Genomic DNA, 23,531 nt, shown 5'->3' on the forward strand with positions numbered 1-23,531 from the left:
TGGCCCGATGGAGTGTGGGGGGTGGGGGGGGACAGTGAACCAACCTTCCCACCAGGATGAACCAGGGGGATCGGTCGTAGAAGGGGTCCTGTCCGTCGCTGAAGATGTCGGAGCCCTCCTCTGTGCCGGCGTCGGAGCTGGTGTCGTCCACAAACGCCTCGTCGTCCATATAGTCGGACATCTCACTCTGGCGCTCGTCAGCCAGCTCCGTGATCTCAGAGTCGGTGGTGGAGAAGGTGGGGGAGGGCGTGCGGTCGGCCAGGTGCTCGTTAACACAGCCGTGGAAGATAGGGGAGCTGAGGAAGGGGTCGGTAGTGTTGGGGGAAACAGCGGCGTAAAGAAAAAAACCAAGGAAAGGTAACAGTGGAGGAATAGAAGAGTTAAAACAGGGCCAACTGCAAGCTCATCAAGTATGGCTTTGGTGTTTTATGATGTTTCACTTTGGCATCGTTTTCTCACAAATGTTATGTTACCTTACCGGGTAGTTTCCTAGAACAAATAATAATATAATATACTTATATAAGAGATACAATGTTTTGTATCATTTGGATTTCAAAGTAATCAACCACCAGATGACACCAGTTACTTTTTTTTAATACCTAGTTCAATTATCAGCTCAACCAAATCAATTTAGAATTTTGTTTTTTATTAATACAGCGACTTTAGTATTACTTATTTATTTCACAAAGAGCAGGTATTGCAGGAAGCTGCTAGGTGTCTCAGCAGTTCATAAAAGGAAGACTATTTAACATAAAAATTAAATTCTTCTTCTTTAAAAGGATTAACTGTTAATCCTTTTAAAGTGGCATTTCAAAGCCAGCATACATTATAAGATGTACATGTTTTAACATGTAACTCCTATAATGTATGTTGGCTGAAGGAGGATACAATTCAAAACAACACATCACCTATGTTGATTACAAGCTTTCCTATGAACTGGAATGGATAACTACATGAGAATGGCCACAGACTGGCAAACTGATACAACCAATACATGAAAATGACTTCATATAAAATAAAATAAAATAAAATAAATAAATAAATAAATAAATAAATAAATAAATAAATAAATAAATAAATAAATAAATAAATAAATAAAAATAGTACAAAATGTAATGTCAAATAAAATGATTAAATGCACAAAGGAATATTGATAAGTGACGTGAAATAAAAGGCAGAAAAATAATCGCAATGTGACATCAAATTAGAAAAACATGACATGAAAAAAAATATATAATTTATGACATGAGCATCAAGATGAAATCAGACATAAATGATAAAAGCATGAAATGTGATATCAATTATACAATTGAATCTAATGACAAAAATGTAATCCGTGTAGAAGAATTGGACAATGAAAATGAATAATGTAATCTAAAAGTTAATACATTAACCCCATTGTAAATAAATGGATCACAAAAGCTGATTGAGTAAAGCCATAACAAATAAGTTCGACACAAAGACAAAACCTGTTACTTAGAGCCCAGGTGACATCAGCACAACACACAGTATAACACAGTAGCAGATAAAAGAATAGTATGTACTGTATTTTTTGCAGTAGTTGTTGTTACGTACCTCCCCACAAGTTTAAACCAGTGGAAGCGGTCATAGAAGGGGTCGTTTCCAGTCATAGGGCCCTCGCCGTCCTCCTGGTTGGTGGAGGCCATTTCTCCAGCACGGTCGTACATCTCTCTCATCTGCTCCAGCCTCTGCCTGCAAGATGGCAACGGAGCAACAGCCTCCACGTTAACACTTAACTGCTAGAGACGTTCAGATGTCAATCCATCACTATTGTTTTTCTCTTTGTTATATAGCCTGTTACGGTTTGAGGATTTCTACAGCTAAACAAATGTTACTAAAAACCAGGACTTAGTTTGAAGGTGAGGTGCTTGGCTTACTTGAGTTTATCCAGGGACCAGTAGTGTGTGGCCCCATTCTTCAGGTCCTGAACCTCTACGGCCACAACAGTGCGGGGGAAAGGCCTGGAGTCTCGCTCTTTCTCCGGCTCCGGGGGAAGGAGCTCGGGGGGCAGCGGAGAGTACAACGTGTCCGTCAGCAAGACAAACTGGAACTGGACCTGGAAAATGGGAGAGGTGTTTTTTTGGGGGGAAGAATAAGAGACAGAGAGAGAGAGAGTTTAATAAAATATCAAGCACGAAAGTCATTTCTGAATTGGAGGATCCGAACCTCATGCTCTGAATCTCAATTTTTTTTAAAGATCTTTCTGTCAGTTCAAAGACACTGGAAACAAGCAGGACTCACTGGGTTATCTTATTTGGTTCTATTTTATGGTAGGTATACTAGAGTTATCATACCGAGCAGGGTTGAAAAGCCTATCCGTACCACCCTCCATTTTGTAGCCTCTCTCTTCCCCGGGGAGCAACATGCTAAACCAATTAACAACCCTGGATATAAATTACAGACAAAAAGCTGAAGATAAATAAATATCCTGTGAAAATGTCTCTGTGACAGCCGACTGACCTGCAGTATCAATCACTTTGCGCCTAGAAGTGGACAAGACAATAAATCTCACTGGTCTCCCGAAGGAGAACTGTTAGTATACCGGCTTTTCATAACGAATGTAACTTCTCTATGTGTCAATGAGTCAAACCGCCCACTCTGGTTGATTTGGAAGTTGAGTGTTCATTTAAATATATCACTCACACAATATCAATCTTGAATCACTCTTTCGGCGCATGCCATGACATCATCATGCCGGAAACCTTGCTGCACAGTTATACGTCCCAGAACCTGATGCACAATGGTGATTCACCAATGGCAATGTGGATGCCAGGAGAGTATGGTAATAGAGGACTAGTTGGACTCATTTTTTACACAAAAAAACTTTCTTGATTACTTTAAAAGGGTCTCAAATATTTGTTTCATTTTCCCAAATATTTAGTAAGACCCCTCAGTAAAACAGGTTTAGACTCCCTCTCTGTTTTGTGCAGCACAAATTAAGGTTTAGGATTTTTTCCTTTAATCTCTGGAAAAATCCGACTTCAACTCATGCCAAACTACAATAAAGCAAATTGAATCACAATTTGTTTTACTTACTTTCTTCTTCAGCTCCACACTAATGGCGTTGGCCTCCTTCAGGTAGACAGCGTTTCCCCACAGCTGGTCACGGAGCGAGGTGAACTGATGGTACCTCCACTTCCTGAAGGACCACTGAGCCAACTCAAACTCATGCTGAGTCCACGGCACTGCAGGGAGACAGGACACAGAGGTCATGTAAACATACATACACACACACACACACACACACACACACACACACACACACACACACACACACACACACACACACACACACACACACACACACACACACACACACACACACACACACACACACACACACACACACACACACACACACACACACACACACACACACACACACACACACACACACACACACACACACAGGGGCGTAGCACCAAATTCTGGGCCCCTATACAAAAAGTCCTGATGGGCCCTCTGAAAAGCGGTCTTACAATACACATGTCTCTCTGAGCCAGACAACTCCACAATATTTCATCTGATGAATGACCAAATCATTACTTTTACCGGTGTTTCCCCCATAATATGTCTTAGTCAAGGTGGTCACTGGGCAGGGTCACAGGAGGCGCGGCGCAAAGCGGCGCGGCGAAAATTTTGGGGGTATTTTGCTCAAAGATGCCAATGCGCACTATATAAATAAACAACTGTTTATTTGAATACAGATGTGCAATTTTGTTTGCTATGTGCAAGTATAATTTTACAGACAGTACAAAACACAATTAAAGAAAACTTCTACTGTTTTTGTGCAATACTATGCAGACACACTAAATACAAATAATAGACCATACACTTGTGTAGGCACATCAAGTGCAAATTAAACTTTTTAAAGTTCCTTTATGGATGGGGGGCTGTGATTATTGTGGACAATAGGCCTACTGTGATGCGATAGCCTATAATTAATTAATGTTTATTATTAGCCTACTTGCTTGATTTCTTTTTAAATACAGGTTGTTTTGGAACATGTCTTTCCCAATTTAAAACATAAAAATAAAGCAGCATTGAAAATTCAGAAAATCAATCTTGTTGGCCTACACTAGCATGCTGTTCTACAAATAACTCAATAGTTGAAATAATAAATACAATGTGTTTTCCCCTTAAAATGTCGAAATGCATTTCAAAGGCAGTAACAGTGTGGCACTTCTTTAAACTTACTGAAACTTGCAGGGGCCATCACTCTCATGTATTCATCAGACTTTTCTTTGCGCTGTCTGAGCTGATAGATAGGTTGTGTTGCCACAGTGATGTGGAGTCTTAAACTGTCCTAGCTTTGCCAGCACTTATTTCTGTACAGCTAAATATCCCCATAGAAACATCGCTGCGTTTATTTTCGCCACCAGTTCAATTCAATGTTGGCTTGCTCCTGCTTACTCTCCCGCATACATGGCTTAGTCATGCGCAGGCCCCTGATCTCCTTGCAAGGGTCAGGGGCCTATCACGAGCCAGTCAATTATTTCTTTTTTTGGAATGGCATTGTTCAGGGCCTTCAAAGATCGGGGCCACACATTTAGCTTGTTAAAAAAAAAAAAAAAAAAAAACATTTTTTTATGGGCCCCCCTCTGCCTTGGGCCCCCCCACGACTGTATCACTTTTCTACCCAGTCCGTCGGCCCTGCACACACACACAATGCTAAAGCTGTCACAAAACCAAAAAGGGACCATACCACTGGTTTAAATTGTTTCAGTCCAACTAAATATCCATTGTATTTTTAAACAACTGCCTTCAATCTAGGTAATCCATCATGTGGAATAGGTTGTCACATTTTTTGTTTAAGTCAATATCGCTTTCGGGCAGAGACTGTGCTGAAAAACTCTGTTGATGCGATGTGTTCAGGGACGTCCGAGATGAGAAATTACAGTCATAAAAGCATTCAGTTCAGGACCATTCTTTTAGGGAGTTCAAAGGGAGTGAATGTAGACAGTGTTATTTCTTGTATAGAAAGCCACAGTTCATCATCCAAATATAAAATAAAGTTTCACCACACTTAAAAAAAATAGGACCAGAACCTTCTCTTGCCCACTATGTTATATTTGGACTAAACCTCATATGATCTAGATGTGTGAATTGACAGGAGTAAATTAGAACCATATACTGTCATCTTCCTCCAAATGTGTCAGCCAATCAAGGAGTCTATGTTTACTGTGGCAGATTTAGAGTCACTTCAATACAGGCTGCTTGAAAAGTGGGGAAACACTCATATTGGGAGACTGCTTTGATGGCAGTTATCTATATGTAATTTGTTTGTACTAAACATGAAAGACCAAATGTATGGTCCTTTAGACCTCGGATGTGATGGTAGTAGTACATTTCATTTCAAACGATTTTTTTAGAGGGTGTATTACTTGATGACTTGATCTGACTTCATAACTTAAATGAGTAATTAGTATGACAATATTAACAAAATTTGAATTAATCTGGATGAAGTTGATATTAAGTTTGTTGATCATGACATAGAAAATACTGTACATACATCCGAGTAGTTGAGGCTCTGGACAAAGAATTTGGGAAAAAAGCATACAGTAGATTTGTATTTATTAATTTGTAACTTCATGTATTTATAAAAAAAAATTATAAAAAAAGAATATACTAAGTAAAGACATATCTGCAGGACTGAAAATGTACAGTACACACCTTCCTCTTCCTCCTCCTCCTCCAACTCTTCTTCGTCAGGCGTCTCCGCTACCAGAGAAATAGTCTCCACCTGTTTCTGAAGTTCCTGCAATTTGCTCTCGTACACCTGGACGCCAACATACAGGGAAGAGGAAAAGAGAACATGGACAACTGTCCATCAGCCGCAACAACAGGTGAACTCGGTTCTGCAACACAGTTCAAATCAAAATACACAGCACTACCTTGGGATCACTACACACTCTCCTTTTCTTTAACACCACCTGTGTCTTATTTCTACACCAAAGACAAGAATAGAAGCATTTTCGCCTTGGTCGCAGTTATGCATGGAATCGTGAAGATGAATGTGTAAATAATGTAAAATGAAAATGGATTTAACATTACATAAAACGTGTCACAAGATGTACAAAAGAACAGTTTTTCCTTAACTGGTAGCTTTCCAGACCTGTATCAAAACATTACATATTAAAGGTGTTTATATAGGCTACTGTATCAGCTATAGGTAAAACATTAGCAGTGGAACTACAGATTACTAAAAAAAAATCTGTTCATAAGAAAATATGTTAATAGTATGTTAATAGAATGTTTTACTTTCACTAACATTAAGTGGGTAGCTCAATTCTCCAACCAACACAATCAAGGAAAAACTTTCCCATTTTTAATGAAACTAGTACACAGTTCATGGAACATCCTCTTATATTGCGAGAGAAATGGCTGGAGTGGAAGAGGAGAGGTGCTGGCAGAGGCTGAGTCGACTGTAATCCAATGAGGGGCGCCATCATCATCATCACCATCATCAGAGCAGGACAGGCTGTGGTCCCGATGACCTCATCCTATTTGTTCAGTGTCTTCTGGGAAGACAATGCAGCCTTTTCATTCGTCATTAACCACCTCCCTGCGTAAATCCTACCAGCAAGCCCGTAGCTGAATGCTCTTGGTTCTAACCTTTTAAAAGCCCAACAATAAGTCTTACTGAATGTAGTCATCTGCTTCTATTATATATATTCCATAGGTTTCTATTGTTACCATAATGTACCATGTCGTGGATAGAGTATTTGAGGCAGTTTGAACACATGCATATTTAGAGTTGCAAATTATGTGTAACAATAAAAGTTATGTTAATAGAATAAGGTCAATGCCAACCACTTTCATCTACATCCCATCTTGCAAGTTTATATGGGACATTACCATGTTACAGTATTAAATAAGTACAGCAATAGGAAAGACTGCAGATTTTTGCAACTTCTATGAATATATTCTGTAGAGAATAATTACTTTTAAATGTTACGTTTTCTATAAGTATAATCACTCAAAAGTGCCTTTAACCTGACCTGAGGTGTTGTGAAGTCTCTCAAATAAGCACTCATATGATATCTAGTACATACAGTTAGAGATCAGAGTCTGTCCCTAAACAGGTTATTTGGAATTGAAAAACAAAAACAAATACCACCCATACATAAGATATAACTGCACTTGGAGCATGTTATTTTATTTCAGGTCATACTTTGAATGTAAACCTCCAGCAAAACAGGGATTCAGTAGATCCTTTTTATCTGTGAACACAATTCTTCACTTATGTAGAGTATGTTTGCACAAAGTGCTCAATACAGGAGCAACACCACTTGGTACACATCCACAATGAGGCACTTGATATTGCAGATTCAAAAAGGCAGAAATACAACACTTTGAGACCTAACACTGACATATATGTATATTTAAAAAAAGAAAAGAAAAAAAAGCACAACACTGTACATTGTCAATTTGATATTGTACACTTTCCAGCTAACGTGTTTGCCACCAGCACCAGTGCAAATAACATTTGTTAATGGAGCATTTATTAGGGATGAAGAAATGTACGCTATTGCATGCAAAGATAGTCAAAGACATGAGGAGCAGGGTGAAGAGAGCAGACTTGCATATGTCATATAATTTGGTTTTTGCTACAGCATAGTAAAAGGCAGCATATATACTAATAGTATAAAAGACAGAAAATAAATGTCATTGTCCTGAACCCAGGTTTAACATTCTGATAGCCCTATAAGGTCTTTCCCATGCTGCTTAGTGTTTAAAGGCCATCTGGCATTGAAATGTAGTAATAATGAATGGGTCCTTTTTGAAGCTACAGAATGATGCTGCAATGAAAAGACAGATTGATAGGCAGACTTGCGACTGAACAAAATAAGTATCATCTAAAGCAGAGGGACATGACATGGACAATGATTTCAAAGACCATAACTCCAATAGATCTCTCCAGGTTGCTTGAATTCATGTCATTTGATGCAGCTAAAACGAGGCAGTTCTCAAAATCTCATTTGTCATGGATAGTTCTCCCAAATAACATTATGCAAACACTGCCGAGTCTTTTTTCTTCCTGACAACATTTTTTAAGGCAAGTCTTTGGGGAACCATGACAACCCTCTGTAGAACATCCAATCGAGGCACAGTAAACTGCAGTGAACCGCAAACCCAAACCTAATTTAAATACCAAGACAGAGCTTGCGTCATAATGTATGAAGGAAATTGTTTAGAACATTCTGGACTGGTTACGGTGAAACTTTCCCGTAGATTAAATATTGTGTAACTTATTTTAAGGTTATGTCAATCTCCTTTCATTCCAGTATAGTGGTTTTACAATTGATTGGTTTAGTAAACTTCAGGATTCAGGGAGAACATGGCATTATTAATAACAACATCCTGGAGAGAAATACCCCAATATATAAATGGTGGTTAGTTCTACAGGGGATGTTTTAAATATGGATTTGTATGTACTTAATATAATTGTATTGCTTACCAGTATAAGGTTTACCATTACTGTCTAACTACACAACTTAACCATGACAAAGTGCCAATTTCTCAAATACGATTTTTTTTTTATTACATATTTGAAATAAATCAACTACAAAGAAGTAGGGGATCAAACAATCAAGCGGTACTAAGTATCTGAATCAGTGTGTTATTACTAAATTGTTAGTTAGATTAAACAAGTTATAAAGTTTCCTTTGCAAATCGAAGCAGTGCATGAGCACTAAGTTAAAAAGAAGGAAAGCTTTATTTAAATGCAAAGCAGGATTAATATGGTTAGTGCTTAAAAGGCACTTTTTAAAACACATCATTCTTTAACCACTATTTCATTCCATTTTAAAAGGCAGTTAATTAACTAGTGCATCAAGTTATTACATAATCAGTTTTGATCTATGCCAATGATGATTTATGATGGAAAATGTTTCATGAGGTACAACATAAAATGTAAAGAACCCTTTCTTCCACCCTAACAGTCAGTTGCATAGGACATGGAGAGAAATAAATATAGTTTTTTTCTGCTTCCTAACTTGTGCAACAACAAGAGTCTTGAAGAAAATTTGAAACTTCAATGTGTTCATACTGTAGTGGCTATAAACATTCATAATAAATCAACAATAAAATGTAGATGTAAAAGATGTAAACTCAGCAATTCCACTATGAAGAAAATTTTGGCAAATGAAAGCATGATTGATGAATTGTCACAAATGCTGATAAATGAACAGAGTAGGCATGATATGTCTCTTCTGATAAAGAGAAAAAAAATTCCCTTTATCATCTGTTGGCTTCGATTCCTTATGACAGCTCTCCCAATGCTAGTGATGGAAAGGCAGCAAAAACTGATAAAACAGCATATATTATGAAGGTGTTGAAGATGATAAAATGTCTTTGTTATAATACATACAATACTTTTGGCTCAACCAATTACACACTGATCACTGAAGTGCAAAGTCAGTCAGCTTGACTCACATGATTCTGAATTGTTGTGATCTGTAATGTGTTTGCCTACTTAAAGTACATAAAACTAGTTCCTCATTCCACAAGTCCTGCTCAGACTGCCGTCTCTCTGCTGGCTTTTAGGTTAGGAGCGGACAACTGCCTGCGCATTCGTGGCGGTGCCTGAAAGTTGATTGGATGGTTAGCCTGGTCAGTGTGATGGTACTGCTGGTAGCCATTGAATCTGCCATCTGGATACATCATGCTATTGTTGTGGTAGGGCTGTTGTTGATGATGGTGATGTTGGGGATGATGGGGATACGCTGGCGGGTTCTGGTGATGGCGGGGCTGGTAGAAGGTCTGCGAATGCCTTCTGTTGCTTTCAGGCTGCTGCAGTGACTCCATGGAGCCCTGACGCTGGCGGTGATTGAAAGAGTTGCTGCGGGCTCGTTCATGGGGCTGCTGGTGTTGGTTGTTCCTATAGTTATGTCTATGCCCTTGGCTTAAACCTTGCTCCAATTCTTTGCTCCTGCCCTGCACTGGTGGGTTTGGTAACGGGGGAGTGACTTGGATAACTGAGGCAGCCATCTGTTCCCTAGACTGTATGCCTTCTTCAGCATGGCTTTCTCCCTCTTCTTCCTCTACAGCTTCTTTAGGTACCTTCAGCTCAATGACCTGCTGGTCTGTAATGATGATATGAGTACCGGGGCTCCACGAGTTGCGGTGCTTAGGGTTACTTCTGAAGGGGAAGCGCAGCTTGCGGTCTTCTGGGGGTATAAAGCGGTGTGGTCCGGTATTCCGGCGGAGCTGCTTGGCTATCTCTTGTTGCTGAAGGCTCTTGAGGCGCACTTGCTCTTGACGCATCCAGCGCATTTGGCCTCCTCGTTTAAGAGTCGAATCATCTCCTGCACTTTGGCCAGTTTCAGAATCTAAATCTTCTACATATACATCAGGCTTTGTAGGAACAGGAGGTTTTCCTTCTGGAAGGCTTGGAGTGACGGCAGTGCTGGTGGACGTGCCAACACTGGGAAGTTTTTCTTGGCCTTCGGGGGTGATGAGTGGAAGGACCTTTTCCATTTTTACCATCTTGTGCCTGAGTGCACGAATCTCCTCGTCCTTCACGTTGTTCTGTTTCTTCACCTCGTGCAAGATGTCCTCAAGTTTATCAATGTGCACCTTTAGTTCATCCATTACAACCCCTCCTGGTCGAGTCCCATTGGTGAGGATGACATCCTCAATGCGCTCATCACCAACCCCTACAGTGTCCCAAACATCCCGAGCCACTGCCCTCCACGAGTCCCGCTCGTTGGGGTCCTTCTTCATGTAGCTAGAGCAAAGCTCCTTCATCTTAACAATGGCCAGAGCCTCTATTTCCTGCCGTGTGTGGCGGAAGTCATTGAGCGCTACTTCATAACAAATTTCTTTGACTGCCTGGATCTTTAGGTCAGAGACAGTCACCCATTTGGAGTCCTTGGTGACACGCCGGCGCTGTGGGACCTGGTACATTTTAACTGGCTCTCTCTTCTTGCCACTGCTGGGTAATCCACACTTTTTCACAATGGTTTGCACCTTGCTGGGGGGCAGCTTTTCCCTCAAGGAAGATATCAGTCTCCAGCTCTCTTCACAAGACCTCTTATCAGAGTCATCTCCACTATCAGAGTCTCCATCCTTAAGAAAACAAAACAGGAAACAAACCAAATGGTTCCCGAAAAAAAGGAGAAATTACAATGGGAAATCAAAGAGGATGAAAAGATTTTTTTTTAAAGAAAGAATGAATAAAGATATGAATATGCAACATGGGAACTCCAACCATGAGTAAAGTCGAAGTTAAATCAGAATATAAAACTTGATCTTCGGCGAGATTTAGGATAGTTATCAGAGATAACTATTACACTGTGGTAATGTAAAATAAATATTTTGCATACATCATTTCTGTAAAAGATGTATGGCAACATGCAATTCCCAGATTTGTGCACACGCCAAGAATTATGTTCAAAATAAAGATTGAAAAACAAATGAAAATCCAACAAACAGTGGCTTCCATTGACTTTCTTGTCAGTTTTTCGAAACATTTTCTCTAATGAAATGATGATATGGATATGAATAAATGTATATTGATTTAAAACATTAAATTGATGTGACTCAGAAATGGGGATATTGGCTTTAAAAATATTGTTCCCAATGTTGCATATTGATAATACAAGTAAAAAGTAAAGCATGTCTATCATGATTAGAGAAGAAATATCAATAGAGGATAGATCCTGATTGGAGCACTTCTGTATTGTTTTGTTATACTCCTCTTCTTAATTGAAAATGTTTTATTTGAAAGCTGGTTCCCAAACATGCTACAGTGGCATGGATGTAGATGGATTTTGGAGCTTTCCCCCTTAAGTCCAGAAGGTTTGAGTTGCTTTAGTATTAGCGAGTGAGTTAGAAGACAGTGTTCTTGCAGTTGATCAGAAAGCCAGTAGAGAGAGGAGAGGCAGAAGTGAGCGCAAGTGTTAATCCACTACAAGAAAGATGTTAGTTGGAAAAAAAATGCAGTTTCTCATTTTGTTGTAGACAAAGTACATTACAGATCACAACCATTTGGTACAGATAATTCAGGTCTTTTTTTATGATACTATATCTAAGGTTTGAATTGGATGCTATTTCACTTGGAATGTGAACCCTTGCTTGTAGTTCTGCAAAGAGTATGGAAAGGTCTGTGATTCAACTGTAAGCAGTGATTACGCTGTTGTTGAGCTGTGCCTTCAGTTTGCTACACAGTTGCCAGGTAGGGCTAGCATAAGGGATGTAGCCAAAGAAGTCAATGAGAAACCACATTGTCACTATCCGTCAAAAAAACTACAGCAGGATTTTTTGTTATCACAATGCATTGTACAGGTCAGCAACTGCATTGAAGAGATGAAACTCAGGACAAAACAGAGCAAGAAAACTAGAGTAGAACATCTAATCCAAGCAAATCAACAGCCACTTCAAAGACCAGCTCAACAGCAAACACTGCAACTTAGTTCAGAACCAGTACTGAATGAGTTAAGAAAAACATGCTATTAACATGAACCATGCAAAAGCAGCATCACATTATTCAAACAAGGCAATGCGTTTCAATACTGACCAATAAACACAATCAGTCCTAAATTAATTTTCTAATCAACTTTAGCTGTAAATTGCTGTTTTGCAAGATTCAGATCAACTATAGAAGATACAAGGAAAGGGAAACAGAGTTTTGAAAGGGGAAAGCTTTACATTCTAATTCTCACTCAATCAAATTGCCACAGAAAATCAGTTAAAACTCAAGAGGAAGGCGAGTAAAAAGACCATCCGTCTCAAACCAGAAAAACGTCCATGCAAGGAGATCAGACATGCGCTAGAATTAACAGTGTGATTCTCACACACAAACACAAAACTCAAAAGTAATTAGTACTAGTCAGATTTAAGGGGAGCGCATAAAATCCAAAATCTAATTTTCCAATTGTGATTAACCATAGAAAAACCATGCTTTAACTTTTAAGTTGCACTTATAAAGAGAAATACTGAAGTACATTTCACTCAAAATCACACACAATCTAGCTCAATCACTATGGTTCTGCCTTTAATTAGAATTAACTTGCAACAACGGATCAAATAAATAAGACTTCAAAGCCACTCTGCAGTTATTACTAACTTCTGATATGATGAATACAGAAAACAGCATGGCTTTGAATACGTTTAGGCTTATTTGAACTCACCAGTCGCTGTTGCTCCAGCAGTTGGTCTGCTTCTTCTTTCTCCTTTTTGTACAAGATTTCCATTTCAGTGAGCCTACATAAATGGAATAAAAAAAAATGCATATAATCACACAATTCATGACACACTTAAACCAGTTTTTAAACCGGACAAAAATGACAGATACATTTCAATAGAGCCAACAGAATGGATTGAACACCTTTTCTCCATCTCCTGCTTCATGTCGATGCCCTGTTTCTCAAGAAGCTCTCTCTGAGCAAATGTCCAATCCACCGGCTCCACAGGGGTTTCGGCTGTTGGCGTCTTCTCCCTCTCAGCTCTGGCCTGTTCGGGGTGGTTGAAACGGAATACGTGGTTCTTTCCCATAATGATCCGGTTACCTAACGGACGGTAGTGCACACGTGTGGCAGAAATACCCCAAATTAGCAAAGACATTGGACCTTCAGTGCTGTGTAAATGTAAGGGCTCCAACTGTTGTAATCACCAAGGGCTGTTTGGAATCATGTATAACCCATTTATGATTATCATTGGCAGTATCAAGTCATCTCAACCGAATATCATCATTTACAATTATGTAAATAGCTGAGATATGTACCTGAGCGCAGCTGGATTGCGCCCTCAACCCGCTTGCCGTTGACGTAGGTTTCCGATGCCTCGCAGGGAACCAGCATGACCACAACTTTAACAGACACATAACAACCAATCATTATCAACTTGAAGGGCTCATCATTGTTCATTTTAAATGGTCCCAATGTATGTAGTGATTGCTACACCATAATATTGTCATTATTAACAGAAGAAGAATTTTCTGTCTATAGCTTTGCTTGAATTTCCTCTTAAAAAGTGCTACAAACACTTCTTTATTCAATTCAAGTACCAAAGCAAACAAAAGCAAGCAAACTCATTATACAGTGACCTCACCATTTCCATTTGCATTCTTCTCGCTGCGGAAGATGCAGTGCTCCTCCTTGATATGAGCACCACTTAAAACTATGTCCTGTCGTCTTTCAGCATCAGCCTGACCCACCCTGAAACGATGGAAGAGGCCATTTTTAGACGGTGAACACACTGCCCTCTCATTGTATTGGCAGCCATTTTGGCAAAAAGTCAGCAGCAGTACTTAAATGGAGACCATAACTTTTAGAAGGCACAACCTCTATAGCACTAAATATCTCTGTTTCTGTCAGTTATCATTGTCCATCTAGGGTGCGAAGTAACAAAATACTGAACTGGAATGGTCCCTTAAGGGGGCTAAAAGGACAAAGGCTGGAGGAAAGTTACTTCAGACAGTGAACCTTTTTGTGATCAGTGGCAGATTTTAAGCTGGTTTCCTCTGATTCTGAAGTGACCTATTGCTTAATATCAATAGAGGAAAAAAATACAGAGTAGTTTTTTCAGAGACCCTGCCTTGGAAAAATCTCAGACCTTTCCACATCATCTGCAGTATTTCATTGTCATCTTGGTTACCTTGTAATTCCATCTTTGATGTAGTAGAGCAGACACTCTGACATGAGAGGATCCTCATTAAGGTTAACCAGGTGTGGAGTCTACAGATGAAACACAAGAGGTAGACAGTTAACCACAAAAAACTTTTTGAAGATTTCACTACTTTCAGCAATATTCAGCTGCGATGTAAGAACACAGTGCGACGCAACCAGAGTCACCTTGATACCACTAAAACAATGCTAGCAGCTACTCCACTAAACCACCAACCTTTATTGGTGAAAACACCCCATTAAAGTCTGCAAAAAGATCACAAGGCTTCTAACCAATGGAGAAGCAGTGAATAAAAAGAGAGAAAAAATTAGACAAATGGATTTAAACAAAAAGAAAGCAGCAGAGTGGGCGGGGGGGACGAACAAAGCATAACTAAAGAAGGATTGTTTTCAAAGAGGGGAATTTTCTGAAAGCTGATCTAGTGACAGCTGATGCTGAACAGCTAGGGATTAAAAGATAGCAAATCTCTCTCTCAAATGCTACTCTTCTGATAAGTGCATACTACTGGAACACTGGTCTACAAGTTGCTGCCACACAGTACTTCATCTACTAGAACATACGGGAGACTTGGGGAGACTGCTGGGGTTTCTAGCTTTGAATAACTTACTGAGAGACAAGTAATACATTCAAAACATAACTTTGACTAATGCTTGAATTCACAAGCACTTGTCAAATCTTAATACGACCCGACCATTTGTAAATGTGTATCTTGTATATTACACTGTCTATCAATCATGGAGGGGGAAATGAACTGTAACAGTAGCTAAAAGTACATCAAATGCAGAATGTGCCACAGGTGCAGAAATCAAGAGAACAACGACCATGGCAATAAGCAGATTGATGATGTTTAACCACTATCAAAAGACTTATACCTAGTGATGGGGCTACATCTAGTTCAGGAAAGGGTCCCTTTCTCCTAATTCAACTAAACAAACCTTCTTGTTGGAAAAATCAAACTGCTCTTCAAACTGCATTTCGTGGCTAAGCTGATTATGTGAAGGAAGCAAAAAAAGAATGGAAAGACACAAAATAATAAAGAGAATAGATGAGTAAAAACAATGGTTGCACAGGGAAGGTCTTGTGGAAAAAGATAAAATGTGAAACAGAAGTGGGGAAGTCATGGTGAAAGGGTGTGCAGTGCATCACCACCCATGGCCAACTTGAAACAGCTCCCTTCCATCGACATATGTGCTTGCGTCTTTACCTTTTTAGGAGAGAAGACCCCCAAAGTGCCACCATCTTCTCGGATTGCCACACCCATCTCTGCAAGCAAGGCCTCCCTGTGAGGAGGAAAAACATTTGTAGTTGGAAGACACCGTCACACTGCATATATTTTCTTACAACGACTGCAGCAAGCATATGTACTATGGAGGTTTATTTTCAGCAATGAGCCTTTGGTATTGATCAGAGAAAGAGGATGAAATGTGATGGTGTGCACCTTTACAGCAAGTGATTTGTGGCATGACAACAGGCAGAGAATGGCACCAGGGAGACTTAATGGACAGACACGTTTGATGTCTGCAGCCACAGATGAGTGGGTGAGTGGGTAAGTGTGTGTGTGTGTGTGTGTGTCTGTGTAAAAGGGGGGGGGGGTGGTGGGTGAAAAGAAAGAGCTATGGGGGGTTGTTTCACACTGACAGGACACAGATGAAGTGAAGGATGGATGGAGGAGGAGGCACAGATATGACTCACATGTCTTACTTAGATAGAGGTACAAAAGAGCAGACTGTCTGCTAATACTGACCTCTCCATGCGGATTGCCTCAGTCTTGCGCAGTTTTTCTTCCCAGGTTTCATTGAGTTCGGCTATGATCTTTTCTGATTCCTGAACACCAAAACAACCAAAGCAATGTCATCTTAGTCATTAAGAGTGAAGTAGTAACAGTGTGTTTAGCTTATTACAAAAAAATGTACACCAAGTGTCTGCCAAGAGTTTTAATAAATGAGCATGTATTTTTTTGAAAATTAGAGATTTAGTTTTGGGTCAGGGATAAAAACTGATGAGGGGCATTGTAACCTGCTGCTGTATATCATGATAACTATACCATAACTTGTGATATTCCTATCTGATAATGTTGCTTAACAATAATGTAGGCTAAGCTTTTAGAATAATTATAAAAAGGTAACCTTTACTGTAATCTTTGATTCTGGATCACTAGGATAACAGCAAATGGAATATGTGTAAGTGATGTGCATCACTAGTAAAGTAAAAAAAATAAATAAAAAATAATCTATTTTGGTCCAGTTCCCTCCGTATCTGCGTTGGTGCTTGACGTCATTGGATGACAGACATACCGAGCACCATGGTTGCCATAGAAACTGCAGCCCCTCATGGTCTGTGGTTGCCATCCTATGTGCTACCTTATCAACAGTGAGAGAGGTCTACTGCGAGCAGGAGAGATGTGATGCTCGGAGGCCACATAAGGACGTGTTTAGATGAAGTGTGGGCGGGGCTTCTTCACCTTAAATTATTAAACTTCTAATTTATTCAACAAGTGTGCAATGGGTGGCTTTGATTGTTAGTTGGTATTCATTTTTTGACTCAATCCGTTGTCTTACACCATTTAAATCAAACAATGACAAATATTTATATATTTTGATTTAATTTTAGCATGCTAACATTATTTATCATTGTAATATCCAACAACAAGCAGCAAGGGAAGCCCCTACTATGCCACACACTTGTAGTTAATACGCATTTATCACAGCAGCCGTTTTTGTTGCCAGTGGAAAAAATTTAATACAAATATATCAAATTTGATTTATTAGAATCAATTGAGAGCATATTTCTCTTAGAGTAAATAAATGAATAAGCCAGAGTTCAGTGGTTTTAGCGGAGTGGGCAGATAGCTGTAGGACTTTTCTTCTCTCTAAACAATAGACGCAAGGTGTGATTTGATTAGACTGTTGCAGTGTACATGGGCCAACTTTACCTTGAGTCTCTCAATAGCCTCCTCTCCTCCAGGGGTGGACATGATGCGCTCCTGGATGCTGGTGACTGACTGAAGAAGGCCAGCCTGGTTGCAGAGTGCGCCAGACGAAGGAGAGGCTGTCAGGGAACCAATAGGGGCTGTGGAGAAATGGCCAGGGCGTTGGTTCTCTGAGGCTACCAAGTATCTATGCTTATTGTTCTGAATGTCTTTGAGGTCTGAGCCAACAGCAGGAGAGAGAGAGAGCGAGAGAGAAAAAAAACACCACACAGAGAGAGGTGGGATAGGCCAGGGGCAGGATAGGGGGAAAAAACCACAGAAAATGGAGGAACCAAATACCAAATATGAGGAGAGAGAGAAAGTAGGGAAAGATGTTGGGAAAGAGAAAGGACAAAGGGGAGGAAATGTAAGACACACGTTGTACGTTAAAGGGTTAAGACAAACACCAACTATAATGGACAGCGAAAGAGAGCAGCAGTTTTCACTCCAGGTAGTTTTCAAATCTGCTTGAAAGAACTATTCAACTCCAAGAGAAAATTAATTACATTTCAGCCTCAAGAAGCTCTCTAATGGAGCACAATAAGAGAGTTTCCAGAGGGCTGTTGTGTTGGGCCAGGATTTGCCTCTGAGCACTTCATTTCTAGTATGAACATTTCTGAACACTTTTCTTGCTATTGTCTTGAACTCTGACGTGAATGAAAACAACCCTGAGTGAAAACTGCTACCAGTGTATCAACTACAGGATGGGATGGAGACTGCAAGAAGGCCCAGAGGGAGATCGGATGAGGGTCATTGATACATGCTGCAAAAGTTCAGCCTGCAGTCGAGTAGTTTGTATCACCGCGCACGCACACACAAAATAGTGGAGCCACGGCAGCCTCAATAAATGTCAGACAGTCCATGTCAGTGTAATGGCATTCAGGATCTCTGCGGTGCTTCCCAAGAACCAAATAAAAAAATAATTATAATAAGGGAATAAAAGCTGTATTTAAATTATTTTGGAGGTACAGGCATTTTGGATAGAACGATGTCTCTTTAGGCTTTTCATATTCCAGAAAAATAGGTGCTGGACCAATCAAGAGTTACTAATTCTTAGTGGGATAACAGCACCAAAATGTAACCTATTAACTTGTACATTGGGTAAGACGGGTAATAACCTGCTCTTGGTCAAGAAGACATTAAAATGAACATATACACAAATTAGTAGCGCAAAAGGGCAGGAAGGGAGGAGGAGGTGTTAGGGATTTTTGAGAATACAGCAGAGGGCACACCAGCAAACTAACTATAGCATACAAATTGTCAAAGCACATATAGTTAGTCAACTCTGCAAACACACACCTCTGTTGTGGCTACTTAAAAATTCAAAATCATGCACCTTTTCGTCTGTAGATTTGAGCCTCGGTTTGAGAACTGAGTTGTGCTACTCTAAAGATTTGAGCACTGTCACCTGCAGCAGATAGTTAGTAAAACAAAAAATAAAAAAATAAAGAACAGAATTTTTTTTGAGAAAGTGAGTCAAAGACTGACATGGTAAGAAAATGATGCGGGGGTGGGGAAGACAGACAAGCTATTCTAAAAGTAGGTTCTAAAAGGGGCTTTCCAAAAGTAACTTGTGATACATTTGGATTTGAGCCTCCAAGTAGCTGCCTCACCCCCATCATTCTAGAAAATAACAAAACACAAGCGTAATGCATGCTAACGTATTGGCATGCTAACCATAGCCAGTGCGCACATCTATGGAAGCCTTGCATTTCTGAGTTTTCTTTTATCAAGCTTTTTTGCTTTTTTACGCATTTACATGCAAAGCTGGTAGCATATTTAATAAAACAGGCCATGGGGGCATAAGCAATGTTATTATGCTATAAATAATTAGGGCAATTAGTTATAAAGGCATTTCATGACTACCACACATATACACACATTTGATTCCACTTCCTGGGCAATCATCCCCCATGGGATCAACTGAGGGGAAGCAGGAAAAGATGAGAAGGGTCAGAGGTCAGCACCAGTAGAATGAGAGGAAAATGTTAGACATTTCTTAGTGGGCTGGATGACAACGATAACGAGGATGAGAAGATACAGCATGGAGAGACTTGTTAAGTGCCATGTCATTAGGCAGGATCTCAGCAGGCATTAGCAAGTAGGCAGGTTATTAATTTATTCAGATATTAGAAGTTATTAATGGGTGTATTAAGTCTCTAATTGACTGGGCTACAAGCCATTAATCTTGTGCACAGCAAATGAAGTGCGATAGCTAAATGTAGCTTCAAACTGCTATTTTTGTTGTCACTCACATTATACATTTTACTCTGTACGCAGTCATAAAAAAACGGTGTCTGGGTACATATGTTTCTGAAAGCGGTTTGTGTCTAATCATTGCATTGTGTAAACGACATGGGCACAAATACTGAACGATGAACACAAAGTTGGATGGCTGAAAGCAATGAGGCAGTGATATAGAAAGAAGATTTTGCCAGCTTGTGGTAGACCCTGAGAGAGAAAGTAGACACTCTGTGGCTGCAGATGTGGCCTGCTGTGATGGCATTTAACTCACTGTCCAGGATGTCTCCCAGGCCCTGGGCACGGAGCAGTTCCTTCAGTCGAGACACTTCATCCTTCAGGTCACGCACCAGCCTATTGTTGGGATCCTCATTGATGACAGCATTGCATTTGATGTTCTTAGCTCGGTCGGCGTAGCTAAAAGCAAATCATAACAGTTTATAGATTTAAATGGCAGTGAAAGATCAAATGCAAACAATTAACTGACATTTTTTTTTGTATTGTTTTCACCCACGTCTTGGATGGAAACCTTACCGGAGTGTGCTGAGAGTTTCGTCATAGTTGATATCTGCAGGGCTGAGGGCAGCAACCATGGCTGTTCTTGAGTTACCACCTAATAACAAAACATCATTACAGAGGTTAAAATTATGAGACAATTGGGCTGAAAATACATTTTTAATACACACTGTTATGTAGCACTTGCTAAAAAAGACTTTAGAAATAAGATTTATTTCAAAATACTAAATGATTTACAGGGCACTACCTTTGAAAAGGCTTAGCACTAATATACACTACTAAAGCAATGAGCGCTGAATACTAGTTCCACTAATACAAGACATGTGGCACCTAAAATTCAAGATACACTGTGCACGACTCCTCCATACATGACTAGACCAAGTAGATGTGTGTGCCTGTCTAGTTAAGTTGACACAAAGTCTGCTGACAGTGCTGTTCTTTAAATGTATACTAGCTCCAGTCACTTATTTGTATACCAATTCGTATAGCAGGGCCCAGATGGTTAAAATGTTCTTGCTGTGCAGGAATAATAATTTCGCTACACAGTTAATGGATATATTAACGTTCATACCCAGGTTCTCCCTCAACAGCCATGTCAGAACAGAGTCTCTGTACGGGATGAAGTCAGTCTTCTTCTTCTTCTTGCTCTGCAGTTAACAAACATTAATTGGTTAGGCATACAAAAATACTAAACTCAAGGAAGGTTTTTGGTTATAACATTTAAAATGAGGGATGGCCGTCAGAATATTACGATGTACCATGACAAACACTATATTATGTAATGGATTAGACTTCAAGTACAATGAGTAAAGGCCTGATAGGAGCAGCTTTTTGCTCTGGTGCATGGTTTGCTAACATGTGATACAAATGGCGGTGGCAGAACACTGTGCAGTAACTTTAACATTGCACTTGGCAAAAGGCCGTCACATCTGAGTCATGGGAGGAATCAGGGAGGTTAGTGGTTCAGCTGTCAACAGGTTTACCTTGCTGGTACAGTTATCCTGCGCAAGCAAGCATTACAAGGACGAGAGAGGAGAAAACAGAAGGGCAGAGATTACAGCATGCCAGGCTCCAAACATCAATTCCTTGAGAAGACTGGTTTGAGTTTTTAAAAGGGTACGAGAAGGGGTTGAAAGCAGGAGAAAGAGAGAAAAAGAAAGAAATAGAAAACATACATAAGCAGGCCCGGTTCTAGACAGTTAGATTAGGGTGGGCCGGTAGAAATTTTAGGTGGGCACACTGGGCAAAGAGACCGAATTGTTTTGCCCTTGTAAGATCTCTGTGTCTGATTTTTGCCACATCTACTGTGAATTGTGTAGAACACAATATGCAAATAAACTTTGAGTGTTGCTGTGTGGGAGATCTGATTCTTGCATGTTTTTTTTCTCAAACATAATGTATCTTTTTTTTTGTCGCAGTATTAACTGTAGGCAGCCTGAGCTGATAGAAGAGAAAGCTTTGGGACTGGGCAACCTGGATGGTGGTAGTCCAGAGCTATATACTATACACACTATATAGATATATAGTCTTTCCACACGCCTCTGATGATCAGCTGGGTGAAAATAGTAGACCGCCGAGGTCACGACCCTGCTAGGAGGGTCCCTTTTTTTTTTTTACCTTTTTAAAGTTAAATGCATGAATCTGGTGCACTTTGAGAGGAAAATTAAAAGGCTAAATCTGAGAGCGAATGAACAGGTCCGTCCGATAGTGGGTCTGGACTTCCAACAAAAAAAAAATAAAAAAAATAATTGGGTGGGCACGGCCCACCCTGGCCCCTGGCTACCGCCGGCCCTGTACATAAGTATAAACACTCACCACTTCAGCCAAGGCAGAGATGACCTTTCCTAACGTGGTGAGAGATTTGTTGATGTTTGCACCCTCCTGTAAACACAGATGCAAAATATATATATATATTATTATAGAGCAAGGTCACAGCAATCAATGGTTTGCTAATGCCAGGCAGTGCAGTGTATTTCATGATGAGAGTCTTACCTTTAGCCTGGTACCAGTAGCTCCAGTGGAATCTGCTCGTTCACTCCCTGCCAAGTCTACCAGACTAATTTTACTGACCTGAAGGAGAAGTAAATGCTTTTTAGATGCATCAGGCTTTTAATAATTCACATTTGAAAGATAACAAACACAGAGAAGTTGTGAATATTACTGAAACAATGATATTGCTGACAACTGAATAAAGTTTGTGATTTTCTTACATATATGCACATAGTTAACAATGCAAAGCATCAAATCTCTAGAAATGTAAACCATTTCCAACATTTTCACATTACTGTGAAGTGAGATGCAGCTCTGAAATTAAAACGGATAGTGTGACTAAATACAACAATAGGCATTGTGTTTGCAGTAACACAACAGTCTTTGTCTGTCCACAGTCAGAGGAAATGCTAAAATGCTAATCTAAAATGTCTCTCTTCCTTTGTCCTACTCCGATCACCACCGACTTAGAGGACCATAGGAGACATCTTGGGCAAATCAAAAAGAGCAGACTCACTAAGTTGTAAGTAAAAACCAGTGTGAAGTAATGCAGTCCAAAAAGCATCGGATCATTATACATTATAAACATGAGTATAGGTTGAGTCAGCGATTCTGGAGAATGCTTGTTGTCAAAATAAATGGTGTACTGTGTCTAGGGCATGTTGTTACTACAGTGGGCAACCTTTGTTTACATACCAGTTTACAAAGCCTAGGCTGTGTTTTAACATCATTATTTTTTTACCGCACACACAGTAAGGACAGATAGCAGATCATGATATGAGGAGATATTCACTGATTTTGACAAAAGTTGTTATTTCAACAAGCGTTCTCAAAAATCACTGACTCCACCTTTAAGTGTAAATGGCTTTCTATTCTCCTCTGACCTTTTCTGTGGAGGTGTCTGTTTCGCTGTCATGCTTCTTCTGTGTGAAGACGATGGTGAACACAGCATGGGACCGGCTACTGGTCTCATTCATGTTGGTGGCAGCCACAGTTCTGTAGGTCATCACAGAGAGGCAATGATTAGGAAATACACAAGCATGCTTCACATTGGATGCAACCCATTTTTCTGGACACTTTAATCATTGTGCCCCTTTAACTATTCAGTATGATTCAATGTTAAATTACTTCATGGTATTGGCTATTACTGGAGCTATCATCATCC

At 39.9% G+C, this 23,531-nt stretch overlaps 1 protein-coding gene across 8 annotated transcripts in view; it reads right to left on the reverse strand.

Moving 5' to 3' along the window:
- Positions 1-23,531, reverse strand: part of kif1b (kinesin family member 1B) — a 57,712-nt gene that overhangs the window by 15,396 nt on the left and 18,785 nt on the right. For 3 of the 8 annotated variants that reach the window (XM_080031366.1, XM_080031367.1, XM_080031365.1), the window contains exons 7-24: positions 23,251-23,362; positions 22,370-22,447; positions 22,193-22,258; positions 20,949-21,024; positions 20,396-20,474; positions 20,136-20,278; positions 17,585-17,799; positions 16,397-16,476; positions 15,857-15,932; positions 14,623-14,702; positions 14,077-14,183; positions 13,751-13,834; positions 13,355-13,535; positions 13,158-13,230; positions 5,695-5,800; positions 3,058-3,206; positions 1,899-2,077; positions 1,576-1,713 (exon numbers count right to left, since the gene is read on the reverse strand). In XM_080031366.1, the coding sequence (XP_079887492.1) occupies positions 1,576-1,713; positions 1,899-2,077; positions 3,058-3,206; positions 5,695-5,800; positions 13,158-13,230; positions 13,355-13,535; positions 13,751-13,834; positions 14,077-14,183; positions 14,623-14,702; positions 15,857-15,932; positions 16,397-16,476; positions 17,585-17,799; positions 20,136-20,278; positions 20,396-20,474; positions 20,949-21,024; positions 22,193-22,258; positions 22,370-22,447; positions 23,251-23,362 (2,022 nt within the window). Of the gene's footprint in view, positions 1-1,575; positions 1,714-1,898; positions 2,078-3,057; positions 3,207-5,694; positions 5,801-7,148; positions 11,095-13,157; positions 13,231-13,354; positions 13,536-13,750; positions 13,835-14,076; positions 14,184-14,622; positions 14,703-15,856; positions 15,933-16,396; positions 16,477-17,584; positions 17,800-19,501; positions 19,544-20,135; positions 20,279-20,395; positions 20,475-20,948; positions 21,025-22,192; positions 22,259-22,369; positions 22,448-23,250; positions 23,363-23,531 lie in introns of those variants that run through there. The other 5 variants (XM_080031372.1, XM_080031368.1, XM_080031371.1 and 2 more) reach the window with 3 other exon arrangements.

This window comes from Ammodytes marinus (genome assembly GCF_949987685.1).
Source record: "Ammodytes marinus genome assembly, chromosome: 7".
Lineage (NCBI taxonomy): Eukaryota > Metazoa > Chordata > Actinopteri > Uranoscopiformes > Ammodytidae > Ammodytes > Ammodytes marinus.